The 27,966-nt window shown below is 55.1% G+C and overlaps 2 protein-coding genes across 11 annotated transcripts; one reads left to right on the top strand and one right to left on the bottom strand.

Annotated features, from left to right (window-relative positions):
* The first annotated feature begins 39 nt into the window (after positions 1-39).
* DLK2 (delta like non-canonical Notch ligand 2) lies at positions 40-4,681 on the top strand. 8 transcript variants are annotated; one of them, XM_060162964.1, is made up of 6 exons: positions 40-207; positions 697-823; positions 1,099-1,162; positions 2,165-2,295; positions 2,763-2,907; positions 3,768-4,681. In XM_060162964.1, the coding sequence occupies exons 2-6, from the start codon at positions 748-750 to the stop codon at positions 4,501-4,503; spliced, it is 1,152 nt and encodes a 383-aa protein (XP_060018947.1). In that variant the 5' UTR covers positions 40-207; positions 697-747; the 3' UTR covers positions 4,504-4,681. The 8 variants fall into 8 exon arrangements, with proteins under 8 accessions (XP_060018947.1, XP_060018949.1, XP_060018945.1 ...); XM_060162966.1 differs by having other exon boundaries at positions 680-823; XM_060162962.1 differs by having other exon boundaries at positions 508-823.
* On the bottom strand, positions 4,620-25,332 carry ABCC10 (ATP binding cassette subfamily C member 10). 3 transcript variants are annotated; one of them, XM_060162959.1, is made up of 22 exons: positions 25,178-25,332; positions 24,760-24,931; positions 20,865-22,083; positions 19,497-19,724; positions 18,701-18,857; positions 18,363-18,472; positions 16,024-16,103; positions 15,224-15,395; positions 13,732-13,830; positions 13,129-13,318; positions 12,314-12,391; positions 11,961-12,155; positions 11,396-11,549; positions 11,012-11,201; positions 8,738-9,081; positions 8,258-8,427; positions 7,596-7,756; positions 7,057-7,310; positions 5,984-6,129; positions 5,789-5,886; positions 5,430-5,542; positions 4,620-5,104 (listed from the first exon to the last, which is right to left on the bottom strand). In XM_060162959.1, exons 2-22 carry the CDS (start codon positions 24,918-24,920, stop codon positions 4,951-4,953), a joined length of 4,473 nt encoding a protein of 1,490 aa, XP_060018942.1. In that variant the 5' UTR covers positions 24,921-24,931; positions 25,178-25,332; the 3' UTR covers positions 4,620-4,950. The 3 variants fall into 3 exon arrangements, with proteins under 3 accessions (XP_060018942.1, XP_060018943.1, XP_060018944.1); XM_060162960.1 differs by having other exon boundaries at positions 7,665-7,756; XM_060162961.1 differs by lacking the exons at positions 20,865-22,083; positions 25,178-25,332 and having other exon boundaries at positions 24,760-24,894.
* Positions 25,333-27,966: the final 2,634 nt, after the last annotated feature.

Raw genomic sequence — 27,966 nt, 5'->3', positions numbered from 1 at the left:
CTGAGCGCGTGCGAAGAGCCGCCGCCGCCGCCGCTCGGGGTCGCCTTGAGCCCCAGATTCCCCAGCGCTGGCTCGCATGGCAGCCGCCTGGGCGCCCGGCCCCGCGACCCGCTAAGGGCGGTCCAGCGCCCCGGCCCAGCCCTTCAGCTGAGTCCGTCGGATCCGGCCTCGCTCTGCGCCCCGGGGCGCGCCGCCTCCCAGCCCGAGGTGAGGACCGCGAGGGCAGGGGCGCGCTGGGCTGGGGGCGTTCTGGGGTGCCCAGGCCCCGCGCCGCGGCCGAGCCGAGTGCCGTGGAGGTAGGAAGGGGATGCGGGAGCAAGTCCTGCGGGGAGTCGGAGGTGGGGGGCAGAGACTGCTCGCTGCCGGGAACCAGCCCCCTAGTCGCCCCCGTGCTCGAGGACGCCCCTCGGCGCTGTTCCCTGTCCCTCTCCGTCCGACTGCGTTCCCCGGCCCTTCCAGTGTCCTGACCTCGCTCTGCGCTGCCCATCTTTCAACTCCTTCCTACAGAGCCCCCTCCCGGTTCCTGTCTCCAATCCCCTCGTCTGCTCAGACCTTCCCAGCCCCCGCCCTCCGCTGCCCCCACCGCTTTTTTCTGTCTGGATGCCCCTCTCCCTTCTCGGCTCGTTATCACTCGGAACCGGAATCTGTGCCGCTATCTCCGCGTCCGGCCGCCTCCCAGCCTGTGCCGTCCCACAGGTGTCCGCACGTCTGGCGGTCCGTCTGTCCCTCCCGGGGCCGGGGCTGACCATGCCCAGCGGCTGCCGCTGCCTACATCTCGTGTGCCTGTTGTGCATCCTGGGGGCACCCGTAAAGCCTGCCCGAGGTGAGCGCTCCCCTGGGCTCAGGTCGCGGCCCTGTCCGGCTGTCCCTCGCTTGCACGTTGACCTCTGCCGGCCAGAGATGGCACTGCAGGCGCTCCGACCCGCGGGGTGGGCGACACCCAGGACATCCCTTTGGAATGGGATGAGTCTCTGTTCTGCCCTGTCCCAGAGCTGAGTCCACCCAATTACTGGGACCCTGCATCCTCTCCCTAGCCCCGCATCTCAGGCAGCTGAGCGCTGACCCCGGGCTCACCCCTCTCACATCAATCTCTTTCAGCTGATGACTGCAGCTCCCACTGTGACCTGGCCCATGGCTGCTGTGCGCCTGATGGCTCCTGCAGGTACCTCTCCGAGCACGTGCTCCCAAACGCTGTGCTCCACATTTCCCGGGCCTCCACACCCACAACCAGCTCAAGCCCCAGAGCAGAATGTCTAGGGGCTTAAGACTCTACTGCTCTCTCCCCATCCCCTCGTGCACATGGCACACAGGGCAGAAGGCCAGCCCTTCACCCTGTGCTTACTCCTCCCCAGTTCCCCTTTGCCTTGCCTCTCCTTTGCTTCTTCTAGCTTACGGCTCCCCACTTCACTCTCCCAACCAGGCATTCTGCAACATTCCTCTTCAAGATACCAGGAGAAAGACCCGAAGCTTGAGGGAGTGTGGAGAGTGGGAGCCATAAGGAAAAGGGGAGATAAAGGAAAGACATAAATAGAATTGGTTTAGCCTGGAAAAGAAAGGCTGTTGCAAGGGTTGCTGGGGAGAAGCGCTTACGAGAGTCTTTTCTGATGAATTTGAGTAATTGACTCAGTGGGGTGGGGTTGGGCAAATTCTGCAGCAGGAGGAAAAGAGTGTCTGGTCATAAGGAAATGAGCTGACAGGGCAAGGTCCTGAGGGTGCTTGGGACTCTCTGAAGTAGAGCAGGCCTTTGCCCTGGAATCAGGGTAGGAAGATAGTCCTGATGACCTTTCAAGGTCACTCTTTTTAGAAAAAACGTTTCTAAGCACCTCAGACATGCCAGGAGTTGTGCTGGGGGCACTTACAGACATCATCGTAATTTCCTCCTCCACACATCCCTGCCAGGTGTATCCCTAGTTTACAGGTGAAAAAAACTGAGGCTCAGAAAGGTTAGACAAAGTGCAGAACCAGGACTTGAATGCTGGTGTCTGATGGTCTGATACCATATATGTGTCCCGTGACCTTGCACAGCCCTATATCAACCCGGGATAGGCCTGCTTTCACTTGGGGGCTGTCATATTTGTCTGTTTCCTAGAAGCTCTGATCTTGCCTCCTCCATTTCTTCACATCCTTCTACCCAGAGCCCTGACCCTGTGCTTCTCCCCATCAGGTGTGACCCGGGCTGGGAGGGGCTGCACTGTGAGCGCTGTGTGAGGATGCCTGGCTGCCAGCACGGTACCTGCCACCAGCCCTGGCAGTGCATCTGTCACAGTGGCTGGGCAGGCAAGTTCTGTGACAAAGGTAGGGGAGTAGAGAGGGTAGCTGTTGTTTGGGGACCCCATGTGTCTTGGGAGAACGTCCATCCTTATTTATTGAGCGCCTCTTGTGTCTGGCTCAAACCCGAAAATATATGGTAGCTTATAATTTTAGACTTTATACCTATCTGTTGTCTGAACTGGTCCTAAACACAACCCTATGTGGTAGGCAAGACACCTGCGGAAAACTGTACTCATATCACAGATGAGGAAACTGAGATCTACAGACAAGATACAACTTGCCCAAAGGCACTTTGAGACAGACTAACAGGGCCAGGGCTGAGTGCCTCCCGACTCCAAATTCAGTGTTGTTGTTTTCCCCCACTACACTGTACCAGCCCAGGCTGGGATTGTAGTATGAGCCACGCCCACAGAACTTTTGGGTGGGGCCTGGGCAGGTCTGGGTGCCAGACATGAGGGGCTAACCCCGAGCCCTCCTGGTCTTCTCTCCAGATGAGCACATCTGTACCACACAGTCCCCCTGCCGGAACGGAGGCCAGTGCGTGTATGACGGGGGCGGCAAGTACCACTGTGTGTGCCCACCGGGCTTCCACGGGCGTGACTGTGAGCGCAAGGCCGGACCCTGTGAGCAGGCAGGGTGAGTGCTGGCCCCAGGTTAGATGAGGATCTGGTGAGGGAGGAGAGAGGACTGTTGAGAGGATGGTGGGGCAGCGTTAGGGCTGACGGTCAGAAGTCCCACATGGGGGTACTCGAAGATAAAACCCAGTCTGTCAGAGTATCTGTAGGGTTTCTCAACTTTTTTGGTACCATGTGAACCATTTCTCCAACAACAAAAATCTACAGGGGCTGGAGGTGTAACACATCAGTGTGTGACTCCCCTGGGTGGGGAGGCTGAGGGCCTAGGACTCCCCTCATCCTCCCAGGAAGGGTGGCACGCAGCCCCTAAAGTTGTTCCACACAGCAGCCTTATGCCTCGTGGTGAATGGGGAAATGGCCTACAGGTCTGGACTCTTCCTCATTTCCACGTCAAGCCTGAGAGCCTGCGTGGAGAATAACTGTACACTTGCCTTGAGCCTTGCTTTGGGGCCAGGCCCTCTGCTACTTGCTTGACCCTGGATTATCTCATCTAACCCTTACCATTTGGGAAGCTGGGTACTGCTCTTATCCCATTTTTATTTTTTTAAAAAACTTATTTAAAATTTCTTCTAACACTTTTATTTATTTATTTGTTGGCCGTGCTGTGCAGCTTGTGGGATCTTAGTTCCTCAACCAGGGATCGAACGCAGGCCCTTGGCAGTGAAAGCACAGTCCTAACCACTGGATCGCCAGGGAATTCCCCTAATCCTAGTTTTAAAATGAGGCATTTGAGTCTCACAGAAAAGTGGCTCAAGGTGACATAGCTAGAAGGGGGGTGGTAGTGGTGGCAGTGATCAGGATGTCCACCCGGGCTACCCTGCAGATGGCAGTCGGTAAAATGCCCTCTCCCACCCCACTCAGCTCCCCGTGCCGGAATGGCGGGCAGTGCCAGGACGACCAGGGCTTCGCCCTCAACTTCACATGCCGCTGCTTGGCGGGCTTTGTGGGTGCCCGCTGTGAGGTGAACGTGGACGACTGTCTGATGCGGCCTTGTGCTAACGGCGCCACCTGCCTGGACGGCATCAACCGCTTCTCCTGCCTCTGCCCTGAGGGCTTTGCTGGGCGCTTCTGCACCATCAACCTGGATGACTGTGCCAGCCACCCATGCCAGAGAGGGGCCCGCTGTCGGGACCGGGTCCACGACTTTGACTGTCTCTGCCCAAGTGGCTATGGTGGCAAGACTTGTGAGCTAGTCTTACCCGTCCCAGATCCCGCCACCATAGCGGACATCCCCCCGGGGCCCACCTTGGCTGTGGTGGTACCTGCCACGGGGCCTGTTCCCCACAGCGGGGGCGCCGGTCTGCTGCGCATCTCCGTGAAGGAGGTAGTGCGGAGGCAAGAGGCCAGGCTGGGCGAGTCCAGCCTAGTGGCCGTGGTGCTGTTTGGGGCTGTCACTGCCGCTCTGGTTCTGTCCACGGTGTTGCTGACCCTGAGGGCCTGGCGCCGGGGTGTCTGCCCCCCTGGACCCTGTTGCTACTCTGCCCCACACTATGCCCCGGCGCACCAGGACCAGGAGTGTCAGGTTAGCATGCTGTCGGCAGGGCTCCCCCTGCCGCCTGACTTGCCCCCTGAGCCTGGGAAGACCACAGCACTGTGATGGAGGTGGGGGCTTTCCTGCCCCCTCCTTCGTCTCCTCTGCCGCTCAGAGTGGATTGGCCCTTTCTCGCCACCCCTCAGCTGGGATACCCAACACTGAGGGACCTCAGCCTCATGCCAGAAATATTATTTTTTTAATACAGAGTGTAAGATGGAACTTTATCAAATAAAACTATGGAAGTGCATGTGGGCTCCTTTGTCAGAAAAAACCCGCCTGGAGTCCCAGATGCAAGAGGGCCAGAGCAGAGGCCTGCTTCCGGGGAAGCCGCGGGACTCTGCCCCCGAGAAGGAGTGGTTTGTAAAGAGGAACCCAGGGTACTCTTTTCCCCTCTGCGGAGGTGAGAGAGAGGTAGAGCCACAGAAGGGTGTAAACAGCGGCAGGCCCCCCCCGTGCCAGGCAGCAGTGGGTAGGACAGAGGGAGGCCCTGTGGGGCAGGGACTCGGGGCCTCAGGGAGAGGAGCGGGCTCCCTGCTGGCTGCTCTGCAGCAGCTGCTGGAACAGCGAGTGGGGCCGGCTGCGCAGGACGGCGGGGGAGTCCAGCTCCGCCACCCTCCCGGCTTGCAGCACCAACACCCGGTCTGAGTTCAGGATCGTGTTGAGCCTGCGTGGGAGAGGGTGGTTAGCGTGGGGATGGAGGACAACGCCCTAGAGGAAGTTGACCTGCTTTCCCTCCTCTTCTCCTCTGGACAGCACCAGCCTGCCCCACAGGCTTCAGCCCCTGGCTCTGTGCCAGGGGAGGGGCTGCAGGCTCCCTCAGACAATGCGCTACAAAGGGCCTGGGTTGGTGCCTGGAGAACACGGAGCTGAGATTCATGGAGGTTGGAATCTCTGGAGCCCTGACCCCTGGGGTTTCTGAAAGGAAGGGAGGCTATGGGTCCATGACACCTTAGCCCCTGGTTAGATTCTCACTCTGGATGCCTACACACCTGTGGGCGATGGTCAGCACTGTCTTGCTGGCAAAGCGTTTACAGATGGTCTGCTGGAGCAGCTGGTCTGTCTTCTGGTCCACGCTTGCTGTGGCCTCGTCGATACACAAGATCTGGACCATGTGGAGAGGACGAGCAGGGAGGAGGGTGAAGAGGGTCAGCCGTGGCTGCTACATAAGCCCCAGCCCCCGCCTCCCGGTCTGGCGCAGGCCAGCCCACAGCTCCCCACCTCCAGCTCTAAAAGAAAAGCTAAATAGGTCCCTTGAGACCTCTCCCCAGTCCACTTCCTCACCCCCCACCCCTCACACGTCCCCTGCCTTCTTCCTGGCCCTCTCGAATGTCCCTTCCTCTTGTCTTACCTTGGCATCTGTGAGGAGAGCCCTGGCCAGACACAGCAGCTGCCTCTGCCCCAGAGATAAGCTCCGGCCCCCCTCGCCCAGCTCGCCATCCAGACCACCTGCGAAGCGCAGCATCTTCATCCCCGAGTTCTGAGCCTCCCTCAACCCCCTCCCTGCTCCCTCCTGCCACCATGCAGGACAGGACCTAGAACTCACCCACAGATATGATCACCTCACTCAGGTGGCACTGCTCCAGGGCCTGCCACAGGGCCCCATCCTCGTACAGACCCCGGGGGTCCAGGTTTTCCCGAACAGTTCCACTGAACAAAAAGGGCTCCTGGGGGATGATTGCCAGCTGGGATCTGGGGGATGAGGACGGGACAGGACATGGGGGTCTTGGCTGGAGATGTGGCCACTTCTGCTCCCAGCACAGGTTTTAGCTATAGGTCCAGCCCTTCAGAAAAGCTTGGGGATAAGACCTGAACGTAATCCCGGCCTGTTCCCCGCTTGGTCAGCCATGTACCTAGAACTGTGCCAGTGCTATGAGGAATACCGAAGGGACCAAAGGCCTAGACTCTGCCCTTAAGGAGCTTACATCTCACTGAGGGGCAAAACAGAACAAGCCCGAGCTAAACCGCATGGTACTGACTCCCATCACGGGACAGCAGTGCGTGGCAAAGAATGACCAGAGGGGACCAAGGAATGACTGGGTAGGGGATGCTTCAAGGTTGGAAGCGGGCCTGAAATCGGGTCCTGAGGAGCCATATGGTCAACCTATGGCCACCACAGGTTAGAAGAGAAGGCAGGAAGGCCAGGGCCAGGGCCTGGGATCAGTAATGGGCTTTAGGACAGAGCATCCCTACCTTTTTCCACATCATGGAACTCAGAAAAAATGATACTAGGGCAACGTGGTTGGGAGGCGTGTTTAGCTCCAGGTGAGACCCCTTGTGGCCAGAGGAAACTGGCCCAGGTCTCCAGCTGTCCCAAGCACCGCCTGCCAAGCCTGAGGTCACAGCACCTGGGAGGCTCTGACTCAGGAGGCAGTGACTGGTGGTCTAGAGCGGAAGGTGTATGCTGGGAAGTACAAGGTGAACCTGGGAAGGTGAAAACCTTAGGACCACAGCTATGAACCCCGACCTGAGCACTGGCAGCTCACTATCCTCGCCTGCGTGTCCCATCCTCCGTCTCACCTGATCAACCCTGTCTGCCCTGAGTTGATATAAAGCCTTCCTAACTGGGCCTTCCTCTAAGTGCCAGTAGTCTGGTCCCCTCTCCTCCCTCCCCCAGACCTGAGCTCGGCCAGCTCCAGCTGGCTGGTGTCCACGCCGTCCAGCAGCACTCGCCCGGAACTGGGCTCTAGCAGCCGAAAGAGCACCAACAACAGGGAAGACTTGCCAGAGCCCGTGCGGCCCACGATGCCCAGCTTCTCTCCAGGCTGCACGTAGAAGGTCACCCCATCCAGGGCATTGGGCAGCCCTGGCCGGTACACCAACACCACATCCTGGAACTCCACGCTCCCCTGGCTCAGCCAGCCAATGCCCAGCTGGTGGGGTCCGTGGGTGGGAGAGGGAGGGAGATGGGTGAGACGGGGAGGAATGAGGAGAGTGGAAGGGAGAGGACTGAGGGATGGATGCCCTGAGAGGAGAGGTGGGGGAAACGAGGAGTGATGGGGGGATGGACACAAAAATCAGGGAGATCACAGGGGACGGTACAGGAGCAGAGAAAAAATGGTGAGGGGCACAAGGAAAGGAACTGGGGGAGAGACTGGGGCCGTCAGGAGGATCCTTCAGGGTTCTAGCACCCAGGCTGGGGTGAGGGCGCAGGCTACCTGCGGCCGCTGGCCCTGGGGCTCCTGGGGCAGGTCACAGGAGTATTCCTCCAGCCGCTCGACGCTCACCATCATGGCTTCTGTCTGTGTGAAGCTGCTCACCAAGCCGGAGAGCAGGCCCGTCAGGGACAGGGCATAGGACAGTGACAGGCCCACGAGTCCTGGGGGAAGGGAACACAATTGCCAGGGGAGGCTTGGACGCTGGGATGTGTGTGGGGATGGCTGGGAAGAACGGGCGAACCCTGAGCTGTGGACCGTGGACATTTAGAGGAAGCTGGTACTGACGGAAGAAGATGCAGGAGCCAGCCCAGGCCCACAGGAGGCTGGCTGCAGCAGAGTGGAAAGGCTACGAGGGACGACGGGTGGAAGGCAGGTGGGCTAGGGCCAGTTGCTAAGTGCTGAGGACGGGTGAGCAGGGAGGGGCGGAGATCAGAAGACTTGACTAGTCCCAGATCCACGACCACCAGGGTGAGTGACTCCTTGAGACTCAGTTTCCTCAACTCTAAAATGCGGGTGATGAGAATTACAACACATCCTCACAGGGAACCCCGGCTGGGAGGTGAAAATGCTTGGGGCTGTAGGGGCAGTGCAGGGAGAGGTCTGGGGCAGGTGCTGGGAATAACACACTTCTGAGGTGAGAGTGAAGGGTCCCGGGGCGGCACCTGGGTTGGCGAGGCCCTGCTGGTGCTGCACCAGGGCGATGCCTGCGATGGCGCTGACCACTGCAGCCCCCATTAACTGTAGCCGAATGTCCAGCCACTGCATCGTGGCGCTGGCAGCAAACTGGCACCTCTGGTTTAGCTCCAGGAGTCTCTGGTTCTCCTCCTCAAACCTGGGGGAAGCCACGCCACAGCTGCACGGACCTGCCCAGACGCCCTGCCCGTAGGATGCCTCCTGCTCGGAGCTGACCTGCACGCCCACAGGCTGCACCTCAGTGGTACGGAGGAGCCAATGTGCTCTCTCGTAGGGGTTTGCTCAGCGTCACTCTCCCCCTTTTCTGTTTCTTTCCTCTTCCCCCTATGCCCTCACCCACCCTTCCCTTCTCAGGAGACTGAGACCCGACCCCCTTCTTCTCAGGGGTCCCCCCTCCCCCCAGCACCTCACCCCCCTCGCACTGGTTGGAGGAGGCGGACCTCACACACCTGTAGGTGGTCCCAGTGGCCCGGAGCACAGGGAGGCCCGCCAAGGTGTCAGCCAGGTGGGTGTAGAGAGGAGACAGGGTGAGGCTGCCCAGGCGCCGCAGCTCCCTCGAGGAGGCCCTGTAGTGGCGCTGCACGCGGTAGTGGATGAGGCTCAAAGGCGGCAGCAGCAGCAGCAGCCAGGGCAGGCCAGAGCCCAGCACAGCCAGGAGGCCCAGCAGGCCTGCCGCGTTGGCCAGGAGGATGTTGAGTATGAAGGGCAGGCTGTCATCCGCACAGGCCACGTCGGAGGAAAAGCGGTTGAGGACCCGGCCCGTGGGCGTGGAGTCGAAGAAAGTCACCGGCGCCTGGGAGGAGGGGTGTGAGTGGGCCAGGGCAGGGGTCAGCGGAGAAGCCATGGAGGCAGCCCCTGGGGGAGGTGGGCTGGGGGGAAAGGCCCAAGGTAGAGAAGAGGAAAGGAGTAAAGTGTCCCCAGAGTTTGGGGGCACTGAGGCGGGGCTGGAGGAGCTTAGAGGAAGAATACCCCAGGTGGGAAAGAGACAGTCTCTCCCATCCCTCTGGCTAGCGGGGGCCCTGAGAGGCCAGGCGGGCCACCCCTCTACTTCTGTGCTAGGCGTGCCTACCCCCCTTTCAAGGGCAGGTAGCTAATCTCTTTCCAGAAGATGGAGTCTTCAGGCCATGAGTGAGATTTAGTTAGACGTTAGGAGGAACATCCTGATTGCCTGTGGCGGGACAGAGTGGTGAGGGCGGCAGTCAAAGTCCACACTGTCCCATGGTCAAGCGCTCAGGCTCTGGAGTCAGACTGCTTCTTGGATTCCAGCCCTGCCACTTACCAGATGTGAGACCCCATGTAAGAGGGCTTCATCTCCTCCAGGCCCCTGTCCCTCATCTCAAAAAGGGGGATAGTAATGAAACTGTACCTCCCGGGGCTGACAGCAGGACTAAAGCCACAGACAGCAGTCAGGAGCTTAGTAGGGTCTGCCTGCCACAGAGCAGGTGCTTGGTAACTGCTAGCTATTTAGACTACTTACTACTGGGAGGTAAGGTCTCAAAGACCCTTTCCCTTTCTCTACCTTCCCTGTCCCCCAACTCTCTGCCTTTACTTGGGGATCAGTCCTATCTTAAGGCAGGGCACTAGGTCAAAAGGCTTGCTGAGGGCTTCCCTGGTGGCGCAGTGGTTGAGAGTCCACCTGCCGATGCAGGGGACGCGGGTTCGTGCCCCAGTCTGGGAAGATCCCACATGCCGCGGAGCGGCTGGGCCCGTGAGCCATGGCCGCTGAGCCTGCGCATCCAGAGCCTGTGCTCCGCAACAGGAGAGAGGCCACAACAGTGAGAGGCCCGCGTACCGCAAAAAAAAAAAAAAAAAAAAAAAAAAAAAGGCCTGCTGAAGCATTTCCTAAAGCCAGCTTATGAGAAATTAATTCCTTCACAGCCTGAAGATGTGGGCAGACAGTGGGCAGCTGCTCCTGGAGAGGCAAGGGAAAGACCCACATGTCCTGGGTTCACGGCCACAGAACTAGCCTTGCCCAGGTTGCACACACTCTCAGAGCCTGTTTCCTCATCTGTAAAATGAGGATAATAGTACCCACCTCACAGGGTTATAATGAGGTCCTAATAAGATAACAGACAAAAAAAGAGCTTCGTAATAATAACAACATCGTTAATAATAATTGTAATTGGGCACTTAGTATATGCCAGGTACTATATCCTAAGCACTTTCGATGTACTGATTAATCCTCATAATGACCTATGGGGCAAGCAACAGACTATATATACACACAGCAACAGGGATGGACCTTAGAAAGACTCTAAATAAAAACTGTGAGAAAAGGAATGTCATTTATGAAACTATGTGCACACAAAACACAGGCGTTTTGCAAAAAGCCAAAAAGATACATATTAAACACACCTAGGATGGCTGCTTATCAAGGAAAGGAGAGGAAATGAAAACAGGGTTTGCAGATAAATAGGAATGGATTAATACATAAAATTAAAAAGGGATCTCACGTGAACTAAGGGGTGATTAACTCAGTCCTCTGCGCCGGAAGTAAATCTGAGGAAGTTTCTCTCCACTTTATAGATGAGGAAGCTATAGGCCTAAGTAATTGGGTTTGAACCCAGGCAGCTGCTCTGCGCTTGGCCTCTCCAGGTCTCAAGTGCTGCACCCATCTGTGAGGGGCTGTTTTCTCCTGAGGACCAGGACGGGGGACGGGCCCGATGGAGCCCAGGTACCGGGAAGGGCCCCCCCATGCCACCCCCACCCTCCCATCCCCTCACCATGAGGACTCGACTCAGCAGGCGGCGGTGCAGGGTGGCGGCTGCTCGGAGGGTACCCGCTGCAAAGAGCACTGCCCGGAGAAGGGTGCAGAGGGAGTTGACGCCAGCAATGGTCGCATACACGGTGAGGTAAAAACGGATGTCTGAGGAGCCATTGGGGGCAGCTTTGGGCAGTGGGAACACTGAGGTGCTGGGTGGTGGGGAGGGGGCTGTGGGTAACCAAAAGTGGGGCCACTCAGGGGTCCCTTCCCCTCGGCCCCTCCCAACGCCACTGCTCCCCACCCTCCAAAAGACACAGGCCCTGGAACACCAGCCCCCCAACTCACTCCCTGCCTGGCAACCACTCTGAGAGCCCCAGGCCTGCTCCTGGCCCCAGCCACTCACTAGAGGCTTCCGGGGAAGAAGAAGAGCAACTGGGCAGACAGTGGCCCTGCGGAGCCCAGGCTGGTGGGAGCTGGCGCCTCCTGGGAGCTATTCTTGGCTGCCTTCAGCTGAGCGATCCAGTGGGCGAGCCACCAGTCAGCCGAATTCCTGGTTGCTGGGTGGGGATGGGAAGGAGAAAGCTGCCAGACAGCTCATCTTCTTCCTTCTATTCAGACAGCCCCGTTTCCACCCTCCTCCCCAGCCGTCCCCACCTTATGTCCTCCCCAGCGTGCACTTCTTTCCTGGGCCCATCACCCTTCAACTCTGGGGAGAGCGTGATCTTGAATCTGCAGAACGGGAGTCAGCCTTGGGGGCAGATCAGAAGAAGGCTACGGAGCATCCCCGCTCCCCCCGGCTCCCGGTCCCTGGGACCCTCAGAACTGGGGACATGTCTCTAGTCCCAGCTGTCGCCCACACATGGTTGAGTGTCTGGGCTTTGTAGTGATTAGTACAAGGTGATGGATGTGATAGGGACCTAGGTGACAGGGCTGGGGGTGGGATGAAGGCCTGCAGGGTTTACTCCTACCTTGCATGAGGAGCAGAGAGAAGAGGATGGCGAGGGCCAGGCCCCAGCCCACGGCCCTCCAGTATGCACGGTACACGTGGAAGGCCACGGCGCCCTCCTTCTTGCTTTCTTCCTGCAGCAGGCGGCCAGACGTGCTCTCCTCCACCTCCAGCCCCTCCTTTGTTTTCTCTGGGTTCTGTACTGATTGGGCTGTGACTGTGAGAATCAGAGAGGTGGGCGGGGGGGGGGTATTAAGCTTACAGGATGACAGTTGAAAACCTTAGTGTTTTCAGGGGCAGGCAAGCTTCCTAGAAACATCTCCCTACAAGTGTGGTGGCGAAGAGCAGGCTCTTTCCTCTCACCCCGGGCCGTACCTGGGGCAGACTCTTGTCCATCCTCAGCCCAGGCTTTGGGGGCAGCTTGTACCAATGGCAGGATCTCAGAAGGGGGCCCTGGAAGGCAGCAGGGGAGATTAGGAGGGGGCTCTTCTGGGTATATTCTATGCCTTTCTAGACATGTGAGCCAATCCACCTCCCATGCTCTTTGGACCCCCTCCCTGACCTACCCTAGCAGGGCTGTGCCCTGGACCCGCAGACCCTGAGCAGGACCATCAAGTCCATCCCTCTGTATCTGGAGTCCGATCAGCACAGACAGAAAACGTTCACCCCTCGGAGGAGAGTCACGGCCACCTGTGAGAACCCTGTCCAGAGGCACCTCTCACTACCGCTGGGCTTTCTCCTCATGCTTCCTGGAACTCCTAACCCGCTGGTGGAGCCTCATCTCCTCCTGTTTCTCTCCACTGAACGTGCCAATGGTCATGTCCCTCTGGATAATAATCCACCAGAGTTTCTGTTTATTTGTTTTTAAATCAAATGATTGTTCTAAACCTGACTGCTTTCCTTTCTCCGAGGACATCAAACTGTTCTCTGAGATCCTGGGCCTCTAAGTTCCCAAAGCTCCCAGTCACAAAGCCTGCGTCACAAAGCCACAGGCTCCTTTCCCTCCTGCTCTCTGTTCCTCACACCAGTTTTGTGAAGGCAGAAGAGGGTCTCCCATTAGACAGAAGTATGACGGGGCCCAGATCACACACAGAGGGGGTGGCAGAGTCTGCACTTGACAATCCATCTGTCGCACCCGAGCAGATGGCTCCCTCGCTCAGCCGGGCTCCCACCCTGGTGGCCCACATTACCAGCCTGGATGAGGCGCCCGGCCTCCATCAGCAGCACCACGTCAGCCCTCTCCAGGTACTCGGTGCGGTGGGTGCACAGCAGCCGCGTGGTGTGGCTCAGCACTCCCAGGATGCACCTGTGCAGCAGGTGGTTGGCCACGTCCGCATCCACGGCGGCCAGAGGGTCATCAAGGAGATAGAGCTCCTTCTCCTAGGGAGAGGTGGGGGCATCATGGATATCAAGTCCTCTGGCCAGAACCCAGACCTCTCCTAGGACGTGATCTTGAGGCCATCCCAGAATACGGTTGAGAGGAACTCTGGGGCTACAGCAGTAAAGAAGGTGGTGAGACCAGAGGGTGGACTTCCCTCCAGTTATGTAAGGCCAGTGCCCCAGGGCCAGTGTTCAGCTTTGCTGGGTCCCAGTGCCTCAAGCCACATAATGCTTTTTAAAGAGCCTTTAATTCTGCCTTCAATCTACAAAAGGGGGCTGGGATGGCCAAGGGACCAACACCTTAGGAGTATGCAGGGGGGAGGGAAGAAACCGGATGCCTATGAAAATATCCCCACACTGCCCCCTCCCCAGCGAAGCTCCCGAGGCTCCGGGCTCCCCCATCTTCAACTTACCTGGTAGACGGCACGAGCAAGGGCAATCCGGGCCCGCTGTCCTCCGCTGAGGGTCACACCCTTCTCCCCCACCTCTGTCTGGTCCCCAGCAGGCAGGATCTGACAGGACAGGCCCCGCAGTGTTGGTCAGCGAGCCCCCCAATACTTTCCACCCCATTTCCTATTCCTCTGCAGGGAAGAGATGGCGGGAGTCAGAGAGCCAGGGAACTTGAGGAGACTGGACTTGACTTTGGGGTATGTGAGCCAGAGGGGACAAACCACAACTCCAACAAAAAAGAGCATTTGTTGAACACGTTTTTCTTCTTTTTTTTTCTTGAGGAATTTTTAATAAGCTTTCCTTTTTTTGTTTTTTGTTTTTCTGGCTGCGCCACGCAGCATGCTGAATCTTAGTTCCCCAACCTGGGATCGAACCCGTGGCTCCTGCAGTGGAAGCGCGGAGTCTTAACAACTGGACTGCCAGGGAAGTCCCCTGTTGAACACTTTCTATGTGCTGAGCACATTACAGGCATCATCTCATCTGACCCCCACGGAAACCTTATGAAGTTGACGTTATTTCATTTTCACAGATGAGACCAAAGTTCAGAGTAAGTACCCTGCCCAAGGTCATTCCACAGCTAGCAAAGGGCAGGACACGAATGTAGATCCTTAACCACTCTGTCACACTCACTACCCTGCCTTTTCAACAGGCAAGGATGAAGATGGCCAAATTCAAAGTGAAACTTTCCCAGGTTTTTAGAGAAGGAAGGTATCCCGAGCCTTGGAAGAGGTATCCTGTGCCCTTGGGAGAGGTCTCCTTAGCTAAGGGGTCCCCATACCAGAGGAAGCACCTGTGGTCGACCAGATGGTGGCTCCCCTGAGGGAAAAGCTTTGTGATTCATTTTTCTTAGTACCCAGAACAGCTCCCTGTACCCAGGAGGCATTTGGGAAATGCCTGATGTAGAAACAAATGATAAGTGGACATAAGATGCTCCATGGTTGGAGTCAAAGGTCCTCCTTTCCAGGGAAGTTCCACATCTACCTGGACAGGGTTGTGCTGATGACAGTCCTGCAGGGGATATGGGGGTTGGGTGGGAAAGTCACGGGAGAAAGCTGGACTCTCATCCCCCTTAAATTTAGCATTCTGGATGTGGGGGGTCTGATGGGCTTGCCAGACTTCTCTAGAATAACCTTGACTCTTCCAGTGGGAGGTGGGAGAAGGCCTCTTGAATCAGACCATTAGCCTGACCATTAGATGTACAGAGAGCTAAGCCTCATAGGAAACCCTCCCCTAGTCCCAAAGGCTGCAGGGTTCCCTCGGCTGCTGTGTGGAACACCCAGTCTCCCCCCCACCCCCACCCAGGCCCTGTGGAGAAGCTGGACACTCTGGGAGGATCAAAGCCTGATGGCCAGTCCTGGGTAAATGATGCCTGAGTACAAGCAACCCCTTCCCAGAGAAGCAAGTCTCTGACCTGCGGTGTTAGGGACGCGGGGAAGCGGGCGGCCAGGCACTCACGCTGAGGTCATCGTTGAGGGCACAGGCTTCCAGCACTTCCTTGTACAGCTGGGCATCAAACGTCTTCCCAAAGAGGATGTTGTCTCGGATGGTGGCAAACTGGATCCAGGGTTCCTGGGTGGCCAGGCCAAAGCCTTTGGACAGCCTCCACACTGCCACCCGCCCCCGCAGCCTGCAGAGAGCCAGGCCAGCAGCATGGGAGGCTGGCGCCCCGCTGGTCCCCTTTCTGCCCAGCCCCTGCCTCTCAGAAGCCTCTCCAGATTGCTGTCTTTTACACGGGGTCCCGCTCCATGTCACATGGCTCTCTAGATGGGCAGCCACTGAGGTCAAGGGATCCTAATGAGGCTGGAGGCTCACTCTGGACGGGGAAGGGAAGAAATTGCTCTTCGGCTGCAGCCAAGCAGCTGTCATATGTCGATGTGCTCAGAAGAGAGTGTGGCCACCACCCTGCACTCATTCATTCTCACCATGAAATAAGAAGGCCCTCCCTCACACCTCTGCTCCTCTCTGGATCCCTCCCGTGCACAAGCACACTTTCTGAAAGAGTAGCTGATGCCGGCTGTTTCCATTTATTTCTTCACTCACTATTACAGCACTTCTAACACTCTGTGGTGATGGTTTTGAGAACCCACTTTCACTTCCTTCCCCTTTACAGACTGAAAACTCTCCCAAGAAAGGGACCATGTCTTGCTCATCCTGGCATCCTGTGGCCTCTAAAAAGGTGTCCACCATGTAGCAGGGGCCAGGAAAGTGCTGACGAAGGGCAGAGCTGAGGACACGGGGCGCTGGAAGTTGCTTACCTGTGCAGCTCTCCCGCGATGGCAGCCAGCAGTGAGCTCTTCCCACAGCCCACCTTCCCCACGATGCCCACCAGCATACCCTGCAAGGAAGCCACACAAGTGTCAGGTCTCCCTCCTGAGGCCCTGGGATAGCAATCATCCCATGGAGGCTTCTCTCTAGGCCCCAGTTAGCCTGGAGGGAAAGAATTCTCCACCCCACAGGCTGAGCTGTGCCTCAGTGACAGTGGCCCCAGGGGAGTAGGGTGTTTTATTCTCCACTCAGAGAAGCATCAGTTTCACTGTGTGAAGGGCCTTTGGAGAGCAGCAGTGTGCCAGAGAGCACGGGAGGAAAACTGCCCGAGAACTTCCAAGGAAAGGTCTGAGGCAGGCGACCCAGGATGGGGTGAGGGGAAGGAAGGACTCCAGGCTTTGGGGCCCGGATGCTGGGCTGGCTAACTCCACCTGCAGCTAGATTTCTTTTTTTTTCTTTTTTATAATAAGTTTATTTATATATTTTTGGCTGCGTTGGGTCTTCGTCGCTGTGCTTGCGCCTTCTCTAGTTGCGGTGAGCGGGGGCTACTCTTCGTTGTGCTGTGCGGGCTTCTCATTGCGGTGTCTTCTCTTGTTGCGGAGCATGGGCTCTAGGCGTGCGGGCTTCTGTAGTTGTGGCTCACAGGCTCAGTAGTTGTGGCTCGCGGGCTGTAGAGAGCAGGCTCAGTAGTTGTGGCGCACGGGCTTAGTTGCTCCGCCACATGCGGGATCTTCCTGGACCAGGGCTCGAACCTGTGTCCCCTGCACTGGCAGGCAGAGTCTTAGCCACTGCGCCACCTGGGAAGTCCCTGCAGCTAGATTTCTAATAGCTCAGGGCAAAAACAATGTTTTGCACAGGTACCCATTTCTGTGATTTGCAGTTTAAAATTCTCTGTGCTCCCTTCCTTGCTTAGTTGTAACATACATTCATGGAGCTATACTCTTTGTACACAATAGAAAAAAAGTCCTTCCACAGAAACAGGTGGGGGCTTCCCTGGTGGTGCAGTGGTTGAGAGTCTGCCTGCCGATGCAGGGGACGCGGGTTCGTACCCCGGTCCGGGAAGATCCCACGTGCCGTGGAGCGGCTGGGCCTGTGAGCCATGTGCCGCTGAGCCTACGCGTCCGGAGCTGTGCTCCGCAACGGGAGAGGCCACAACAGTGAGAGGCCCGTGTACCGCAAAAAAAAAAAAAAAAAAAAGAAACAGGTGGGGCTCCTAGCAGCTCTGTCTGTGATGTCCCACACTGCCAGCCAGGGTTAGCCTATCTTCGAGTGGACACCAGACCAACCTGAGACCCTTCCCTGGGAAGCCTCCCTCTTTCTGGCTGTGGCCTGTAAGTGGAAGGGCTCTCTGCAGGCCTGTCTTCTGCTCGTGGAGAGCAGGTCCACAGAGAGAGAAGAATGAGGCAGATACAGAAAGAGAAGCAGACGGAAGGAGCTGCTCGGCGAGTCGAGGCCTGGCTCTGGGCTGCTGCTGAGATCTGCCCACGTGCTTGCCTGTGGATCCCGCAATTCATCTCTATATCCTTCTTACAAATTCTTGTTGGCTTAAGCTAGCTCCAGTGGGTTTCTATGACTTATATCCAAAAAAGCCCCAACTGACACATTAGTAAAATTCCTTTCAAAAATTCCAGCCTTGTCTTGCCTGAACTAAGAGGAAAAACAAAACATTCAGCGCAAGCCAGAAACATGAGCCAAATGCGGCAGAGGCAGTTCAGGCTCCACTGGAGGACGCTGGGTTGAGCTGTGGGGCAAAGGGTTGGACACGGGTCAGGGGAGAGTGAAAACTCAGGACTCGGTGAAGAGGAGTTGCCGTCCTGCCAGGAATGTTCTTTCAAGTGCTTCTTTGATGATGTATGCCAGAGTGTGAGTCACAGGGTGTGATTCCTTTTCACCAGGCTAAATAGAGGATTATCTATACCATTTTCAAAATCTTTCTGAGCAGATGCTGCTGGGCCTCTCCCGGAAGTCCCTACCCCGGGGAAGATGCTGGATAAGTTCTGGAGTCTGTTCTGAACTCAACAGCCCCTGAGGGACACGGAGAGAAAAATGCAATTGTTGGACTGGACTGGGTAGATGTGAATGGTCTGGTGACCAGGGAGAGATGTGACTGCTCTGAAGTGGTTGTGTGTTAGAAAACTGACATTCAGAGATAAGGTATCATCTCCTCTCCAATGAGAACCTGCTCACCAAAACCTCTCTGGTCCTTCCCTCAGTAATTAGAGCCACTGGGCCATCTTGCTATGATTGGCTCTGTCCTTGTTTATCGGTCACTGAGCTTGCATGTCCCTCGTCAGTCCGGCGATTCTACTAGGGTGTCTGACCAACCAACCTTCTTCACTTCGAGGTGACTGATGAAGGTGTCCTGGCTGGTTCCAACTGGGTCCCAGGAGAAGAGGGCTTCATGTAGCTCCAAGGCTGTAGATGGCTCTGTCGGAGGATCTGAAAAAGGAAGAAGCCACTCAGCTTGGGCTTCTAATCCACAATCTACCCGCCCAGGGCTAATTCAGCCTCAGTCTTGGTCTGAGGATTCTCCCCCAGGAAATGGCCACCTGTCCCGCCTAAATTCTGCTGCCTCTGGCTCCTCTTGGCAGCATCTGTGTACAGCAACCAAGGGGCTACAGTTCCCTCCTCCCCTGTGCCAGGTTCTGCCCTCCAGCTTCCCCTTACCTGGGCTGTAGCAGGCCTGGGGGTTGTGGTTGGGAAGGTCGAGGAAACGCTGGATCCGGTCCAGGGACACTTTGGCCTCCAGGAGGCCATTGATCACCCAAGGGAAGTTGTTGAGGGGAAGAATAAGCATGTGCACCAGTGCCAGGGCCGTGAACACCTAAGTGGGGTTGAAGGTGGGGGGAAGGGTTGGAGCATCACCTGAAGCTTGGGAATTATCTGAAGGCCTGCTCTATGGGTGGCCCTGCAGACAGGTCTGTGGAGGGGAAAACAGGGCAGCAGCAAAACTGAGGAGCTTGCTGGACAATCTTGGGTTAGAGGTGGCAGAGGTGGCCAGTCCAAGAATCCCAGAAATTCCAGATACTCCTCCAGGGATCCAGGTTGCTCCCTGATAAGCACACACACCTAGCTCACTCTGAGACCTTCTCAGAATTTCCAAGTACAACATCACCTGGCTATACCCAGCACTGGATCCACCCTGCACTGGATCATGAACTTTTCCTCCAAGGCCATCAGAATGAGGATAAGGGGACCTAACCAGAAGTAGGACAGAAAGAAGAGAGGAAAGAAAGGAATTCCTTCGCAGAGGGAAGGGTTATATATCCGAGGCTCCAGATGAAAGGTCCCTTCAGAGAATTTCTCCTTGGTTGGGAAAGGATAAGGCAGCCAGGGACCCTCCATCCCTCCTTCCCAGCCAGCACTGAGGGCCCCAGTCCACCCCTCACTCCACTGCAGTCTCCTTGCTGCTGCTTCTCTCCCATGCATTCCTACAGCCGTCCCCTCCCCTCCTGGTCCTCACCTTGGTGGCAGTGAGCTGGTGCCCCATGAGGACGTAGGTGATGAAGATGACGATGGAGATGACGACTGGCAGGGCAGCCCACAGGTACACACAGGCTGCATCCAGGTACTTGATGACCCAGAGTCGCCCCAGCTCTTGAGCTCGGCAGGCCTCTACACGGGCCCCCAGCGCCTGCTCCCACCCGAAGAACTTGATGACACGAATGCCACTCAGCAGCTCTGTCACGAGCTAGGGGTGGGGACAAGAGAGCAGTACAAAGTGGAGACACTGCTCACGTGTGTTCTCCTCTGCTCAGTCTCCCCCAGGATCCTGGCACAAGATGTCAGGTATTCTGAGCCCCCATATGCTCCAGCTGGGGGCAGGCTGGAGCTGGAATCCTCCCACCTTCCTAGATGAAGCGGCGGAAAGTAAAGGGGGGGTCGGGTGGTATGGGAACTATTTCTATCGGAGTATACAGGTGTAGGAGGGCACACCACAGCCCAGAGTCAGGCAGATGACAGGGCCAGGCAAGACAGGCAAGGGCCAGAGGAACTCCTTGAATCCTAACATTCAAACATCCCCAGCCTGCAAGCCAGGGAGGCACTGGGAGCCTTCCCAGGTGGCCCCGGAGACTAGTCAATAGCTGTCATGGGTAGGGGAAAAGGCCTCATGCCATAACCAGCTTTCAGAGACACCACCCTCCCCATTAGCACTCGGAGCTACTGCAGTAAGAGGTTGACAACCACGCTGTATGGATTCCCTAAGCCCATCATCCCCTCTGGAAAGGTACTACAATCACTGCACAACCCAGAATGACTCAGCCAGACCCTCACACCTAGAGTTGGCCCAGGCAGGAGAGAGACCTACTCCTTTCCCCACAGCCCACCCCTAAGAGGTAGCTGGGGTGCTCCTAGGCCTCTTCACATGCGGTTGTGGGGTGCTCTGTGCCTGAGATGAGGAGGTGGGAGATTGGGTCCTGGCTCTAACACTAAAATCCCATTTGGCCCCAGACAGGTTACCTCCTACCTCCTAGGGTTGCTCTTAGGGCTGCACGAGCTAATACTGTAATATTCCTAACAGGCTACACTTACTTAGTGCTTACTTTGGGACTGGTACTTGCCAAGCAGTATCTCATACGATCCTCCAACTATGTTATGAGGCAAGCTATTATTATCCTCGTTTTACAGATGAGGAAACGAAGTCCCAAAGAGGTTAAGTGACTTGTCTGAAATGATTAAACTAGTAAGTGGTAGAGTTGGGATGTGAACCCATGTCTGTCTTTCTCCAGTCTGAGCTCTCAACTTCTAGATCACACTCACTCTCTCAGGCACAGTGCATGGGAGGACCTGGGGACTCTGGATAACTGAGGGACCCCAAACGGCCCCTCACCTTAACCCGTGCATCCTTGTGCTGTAGCATCTCCTGGTTGCTGGCCATGATTCGGGTGGCAATCACTTTGTTGACGGGAACCAGCAGCAGTGCCAGGATCAGACCACCCACGAAGGCCACATCCACCTGCTGATGCAGCAGGTAGAGGGTAATGGCCAGCTGCAGGGGCAGGCCCCAGGCCTCATGGAAGCTCCCAGCAAAGTTGAGCAGCCGCTCAGAGTCGGTGCCTAGTAGGTTCAGGATCTCCCCAGTGGGAGGGCGTCCGGGCCCCAGCTGTAAAGCCTTTCGGTACAAGATGTTCAGCACAGCCCCCCGTGCCTGAAGTGTCACCTTCCGCACCTCATACCCATACTGATTCTGCAGCACAGCGCCCAGAACGGCCCCACCGGCCAGCCCCAGGGCATAGAGCAGGCCATTGCTTAGTGGCTCCTGCCCCTCCTCCAGGAAGCCCACCAGTAGGGACAGTAGCAAGGGTCCCGAGAATCCCAGCATGGTTCCCACCAGCTTCAGCAGTCCAAGTGCCAGGTAGCGCTGCCCCAAGGCCCCATACAGGGCCCTCCACATTCGGGTCCCCTCCTGCCATTGTGCCTGGAAGACACGGGCTAGGTAGGTTGGGTGCAGCCTGTCGGGGAGGCGGCAAGTGTCCTGGGGCTGCCGGAGCTCTCCACGGGCCCCACGGGCCAGCAGTGGTGCCAGCCAGGCATAGGAAAAGCGTGATAGCCAGCTCTCCCCATCTTCAGCTACCTCGGGTTCCTGTCCCTCGGAGAGAAGGGGCTCCTGGGCCCAGGGTTCCTGTGGCCGCCCAGGGACTGCCCAGCCCAGTCCATAGGCCAAGAGTGCAGCCAGCTGCAGGATGAGAAGGCATAGGCGGGAGAGGGGCCCTGGGAGAAGTGGAGGCAGAAGTGTGCCTCGCTGGCAGTGCCATAGCAGGGTCAGCACTAGGGCTGGGGCTGGCAGGAAGGCAGTCAGAGTCAAGGCCAAGGGCCCCCGGGAGCGGCCATGAGGGGAGTGAGCCAACACCCACAGGGCCAGGCTGTGGCTGATCCAGGCCACAGCTGCCACGCCCCCGGCCAGCACCTCTAGCCCTATGGGCCCTGGGCCTGCCCCTGGTGGCAAAACGACTGGAAAGAGGTCTAGCAGTGGAAAAATGGAGAGCAGGAAGGAGGCTGCAAGTCGGACCCGCCAGCCAGGACTGCAGCGCGGGATGTAACCTGGATTCCTGGGGACAAGGGGGAAAAGAGAAAAGGAGGCATATCGCGGCTGACTCACGGCCCAGACATACCTCCTGTAACTCACTTACCTAGAGGGAATCAACTCACTTTCCTGCCTGTATACCTTATTTCCATCCCATTTTACTCTGGAACTCAGGGTCTTTTCTCCCAGGAAATCTTCCTGGATTAACCTAACCCATTTTTCTAATCTACCTATACCATTTCTTGTCATTCTTTTGCCACAGAAATAAAAAATTCTGAGTTAATGTTGTACGGAACATGAAGACCCTAATTACAAAAAACACCAAAGAACAAACAAAAAAACCCCAAAAAACCTGAATTTTCTTACAGATAACAACTAAGAGATGAGTTTTCATTTTTACAAAAGTATCTACATAAAATAACCCTTAAATTCATCCGAAGCACTATTAGATGGATAAAAATTTGACTTACATACAGCTTCTATCCACTAACACTACAGCCTAAATTTTCTGAAGCCTCAGAATATTCTACTCTCTGTTTCTCCAATGGCTGTGGAAGATGGTGTGCATCATTTTTGTGACTCCATTAGCTGAAGAAAAACCTCTTTTCAGTTTTGTTTGTATCATCTTGGCTTGCAAAAAACGTTTTTAATAAACAAAAGGGTTATCTGCCTGCATTAAAAATCAAGTACAGGGGGGCTTCCCTGGTGGCGCAGTGGTTAAGAATCCACCTGCCCATGCAGGGGACACGGGTTCGAGCCCTGCTCTGGGACGATCCCACATGCCGCGGAGCAACTAAGCCCGTGCACCACAACTACTGAGCCTGTGTTCTAGAGCCCGCGAGCCACAACTACTGAGTCCGTGTGCCACAAGTACTGAAGCCCGCGCGCCTAGAGCCTGTGCTCCGCCACAAGAGAAGCCACTGCAATGAGAAGCCCGCGCACCACAACAAAGAGTAGACCCTGCTCGCCACAATTAGAGAAAGCCTGCGCGCAGCAATGAAGACCCAATGCAGCCAATAATTAATTAATTATTTATTTAAAAACTCAAGTGCAGGAAAACACACCTGCAACAGTACATATCAGAACACCTTGAAGGTTCATATAAGAAGAGGTCCATATAAAAACATATAAATCTGTATTCCCTTTGTTGTTGGTAGGGCTGGGTTACTGAAAATTTTAATTGTAGGTTAAAATGTTTTGGGTTTCTTTTAAAAAATTCAGTGATCACAGTTATATGGAGGGGTTTATATTCAGATAAAAGTCAACCTTTAATAATTCTTTTTTCTAAGATGTGGAGACAGAAGAACATTGTGAGCCCTTGGAGGCTGGTACACTGGCTCCAAGCTGGCCATTAACCAGCCTTATGAACTCAGGCAAGACTCTTTCCTTCTCTGCATCTCATTTTCCTCATCAGCAAAGTGAGCAGTGAGGAGTCTGGACCCAAAGCCCTCTGAGGTCCTTTCCTGTCTGAGATTCTGGATCTCTCTAAACCTTTTCACCAACTTGCAAAAATCTGTTAAATGAAGTGAGATAACCACAATTTCTGTGGATTACATGTTGGTCTTTCTTGCCTTCTCCTTACACTGTGAGTTCCCAAAGGACTAGGCCAACTTTTTTTTTTTTTCGGTACTCGGGCCTCTCACTGCTGTGGCCTCTCCCGTTGCAGAGCACAGGCTCTGGATGCGCTGGCTCAGCGGCCATGGCTCACGGGCCTAGCCGCTCCGCGGCATGTGGGATCTTCCCGGACCGGGGCACGAACCCGTGTCCCCTGCATCCGCAGGCGGACTCTCAACCACTGCGCCACCAGGGAAGCCCTAGGCCAACTTTTAAAAGATACTCCTCTGAGCACAGATAATCCTTCTGAGTTAGTCAGTGTCACTCTGTGCTGACTGACCATCTCCAGACTTTTGTCTCTGCATAAGAGACAAATCAGGATTACTCCCAGACCAAGCAATTCTGAAGCCTCTCCTACACAAGGAAGGGATTCATCATCCTCTAACTCATCTTAGGTAAGGACATAGTCTGTCCATTGGACTAGGGACTCCCAAAGACAGACCAGACATCCCTCCTGCCTTATCAGTAGCCAGAGTGAGATTAACTTTAGCCATATCTAGACATACAGAAACTAAGTACAAAATCAAGGTGAGTTTAGCACCTACACCTTATAGCCCCAAATTCAGGAAGGATTAAGGTTCTGATTTTGCTCTTCTCTTCTACCGACTGCTTCCTCTCCAACGAGTACATATGCTTTTCTTAGCCTAGAAACACTGAGGTGTCCTAGATGGAAGTGGTGAGAAACTGGTCCAACATCTTCGGCACACGTTAACCTTTTTGGCTTAAAAACATTGCTCACCCACTTTTGCCTTCAATTCATGACAACTGTGTTTGCGCATCTGAAAATCTACAAAAGTGATGATTTCTACCATGCATCAGGCCTTTAAAAATGTGCCAAGCACTGCACTATATGCTTAAATGCATTATCTAAGTTAAATCTCCCAACAATGTTATGAGGCTCAGGGAAGCCAGGTAACTTGCCCCAAACAGCCACAATGCTGCAGAGTGGTTATGCCCACGTTTTATTCTACTTTTGCCCCCTACTCCAGAGATCTCACTATTTCGGTTACACTTCCGCGGAGATATGGGTTTCGAGTGAGGTCTTCAAGAACACAAGGACAGATCTCTTGCACCCGTCTCTACCCACCTCGGGTTGCCCCAGTGGCAGGCACTGAGCACAGCGAGGAGCGCGTGGGGCAGGGCGCTGAGCACCAGCTGGGTGAAGCAGTGGCCGGTGGTGTCTCCCTCCCACACAGGGAGCGGCTGCGACGCGCTGGTGCCGCACAACTGGGCCAGGAACCGCTCCATGGAGGCCTCACCTGAGAGGAAAGCAGAGGGTGGAGGGAGGGAAGGACCCTCCCAGAGAGAGAGGAATCCGCGTTCCCAAGTGCTAAGCGCAGGCAGGGAGCAGGCACCCGAGGGGGCGGGACGCTGACCAGGAAGCGGGGATGGAGCGGAGTGACAGCGCGTCCCCTGCCGGACCTCCCCGCCTTCAACCCCGCCCACAAAGCGGGACCTTCCCTTGCTGCCGCCCCGAAACCAGACACCGCCCGTTCTTGCGTTACCTCAGCGGTAGAAAGAGAGTTGGCTTGGCTCCCAGGAGCAGGCGGCTTTCTGGACTGGTCACCTGGCCGGGCTCCGCTTTTCCCACTCCCTGCGTCCCCGCCCCCAGAGATCTGGAACCTATCACCTGAAGAAGCTGTTTTTCCACCGGATCCCGAGATCCTCAGCACTGGTGGAAGCAAAAGAGCGTGCTGCCGGCTTGGGACCCCGACCAGGCTCGCATGGCACCCCCTAGAGGCGGGATGACCTCCCAAATTTTGCAGGGCTTCTGTGCGCCTGCGCATCTCTCCCTCCCCCCCCACCTCCGCCTCCCCTCCCCCTCCCCCTCCCCCTCCCCCTCCCTCTCTCTCTATGGAGGTGAGCCCCTTGTATTATGGCGCGCTTATGCTGCCTCTCAGGACACTTGCAAATGCACTGATCTCAGCTCCTCTAATGCAGCGTCAGCCATACACTCTCACGTAGAGTACTCGTTCCCATCTGTTTACTGTTTACTAGCAGGCACATGCATTGCACTCTAATTCTTACAGCTTAACAGCGATGGGAAGCCAAACATGCGAGCCTCGTGCCGCTTACGGACACTTGAACCATTTCCTTCCTTACTCCAAGGCTGTATGGCCTTGGGGAAGTTGCCTAACGTCTAGGAACCTTAGCTTCTTTGTCATTACAAAGGGGGCAATAACACCACTACCGAAGTAGTGTTGAGAGAGTTGAATAATTAATTTACAGTGCTAAGTGCAAGTGCCTTGCTTAGAGTAGTAACGCAATAAATAAATCTTTTAGGAAAGCAGTGGAAGAACATAAGCTTTTAGTTCAATAGACCTCAGTTTGAATCCTGACCCCACCAATTTTTAGCAGTGTGATCTTGGGCAAGTCACTTCTGCATCTTAGTTTTATTATTTGTTTAAGGGGCATGGTATTGGTATAGATCTGACACAAGTATGTGCAGCGCCCAAAGAAAATAGCTCAGCAAATAACTATGATAATCCCATTTAATCTCAGTAAGAAGCCTCTCATTAGATTCTCTAATGTCAGAAGTTAATGTTCCTAACACAGCATTGTAAGTCAACTATACTTCAATAAAAATATTTAAATGAAATTAATGGTCCTATTTTTACAAATTTAGAAGTGTAGGTGGACATTTCACACCCCCTAATAATTAATGGATCATTTAGGCATTGATCATCAATGGCTGCTAACTCACAAAAAGAGAGACAACCAAAAGTTGTGTGCCTCCTTATGAAAAGTAAAATATTCTTGCCAAAAAAATCTAACTTGAATTGATCAAGCCACTATATCTAATTATCTAGTTGCAAGAAACACAGGACACAGTTAAACAATACAGAGCTACTTGCAAGTTTATATTAGCCACTATAAACAAGTACATCGTCCTATACAAAGCTAAAATGTGTTTCACTGCATGTGTATGAGCAGGATGGGGTGAAGTTAATTGTGGGGAATCTAAGAACCAGAGGACAGGAGGGCTCTTTAGAGAGACCACTTCTGAAGAGAGGGTCAGTTAATGGTTCTGTTAAAGGTTACTCCTCCTTTACCACCTTCCACCCCCACCTATGGCCAACTTGGTGCTCAGGCACACCGGGAGGGCCCAAGTTCCCACTGACCACCTGAAGAAAGTGGTGCAGGGGGTGATCCCCTCATTTTCATAATAACCCAGTGTCCTAATTTTCAATAAGAATTTTGGCAAAGGAGTCATACTACCGATAGGATCCTTTCTGACAGCCACAAACAACCAATTTACATTTTCCCAGACAGAGGAGGAAACACAATTTGAAACAAATAATTCCTGCATTCAATATCATTTGGCCCCTTAGTTTCGTCAAGTTTCCCGGAGAAATTTTATACCATGGTTTCGAAAAATGAAGCCAAAGCTACAAGTTTGTCTCCTTCCTTCCACTTTGGGGAACGGTTGGAGTAACAGCTAGGTAGCAAGAGGAGAGCGGAAGAGGGAGAGGAGGAAATCATTGGTCACTAGATGATTCACAATCCATAGAGCAGAAGGATGGCCAACCTCTCCAAAACCTGAATGTCCAAAGGAAGTTTCTACACCTTTGTAAACTTACTTCAGTTTTCAGACTGGTGTGAACTGAGCATATCAGGCACCCGTGGAGCTGGTGGGAGTGGGGGTGGGCACATTCAGCTGAGTGCCCAGGAGGGGGTGGGATCGAAGGGAGGGCAGTGGAGGTACCTCTGAAATGAAGAAGAACTCTCCTTGGTGGTGGTTTTCCAAGGCAGTAGGTTCTGTCTAGCTGCTCCCGTCTTGGCTTACTTCCTCCTTTCTGCCTGCACTTTACTCCATAATTATCAGCAAGGTGATTTGCTGGAGGGCAAGGGGGCAAGTGTGGCTAGGACTGAAACTGGGCAAAGCCCCTGCCACACCCAGGCTTCGTCCTGCCCACATCATCTCCCTGCCAGGTCACCGCAATCTGCTGCGCAGCGCATCTAAAAAAAAAAAAAAAGGAAAAGAAAGAAAAGAAACCCTGTACCTTAGCTATCCATCTTTTATTCCCCCTCGACCCCCTCCATCCCCAGCCTTAGTCTATCTGTCTCTATCGATTTCCCTATTTTAGACTTTTATGTGAATGGAATCATATAATATGTGAGCTTTGGGGGTTTTTTGGGCCATGTGGCTTGCGGGATCTTAGTTCCCAGAGCAGGGATTGAACCTGGGGCCACAGCAGTGAAAGCGCCAAGTGCTAACCACTGGACCGCCAGGGAACTCCCTATGTGGGCTTTTGTGATTGGCTTCTTTCACTTGGCATAATGTTTGCAAGTT

The sequence above is a fragment of the Lagenorhynchus albirostris genome, chromosome 10 (assembly GCF_949774975.1).
Source record: "Lagenorhynchus albirostris chromosome 10, mLagAlb1.1, whole genome shotgun sequence".
NCBI lineage: Eukaryota > Metazoa > Chordata > Mammalia > Artiodactyla > Delphinidae > Lagenorhynchus > Lagenorhynchus albirostris.
The sequence above is the reverse complement of the archived record's forward strand: the minus strand, read 5'-3'. Positions and strand labels throughout refer to the sequence as shown.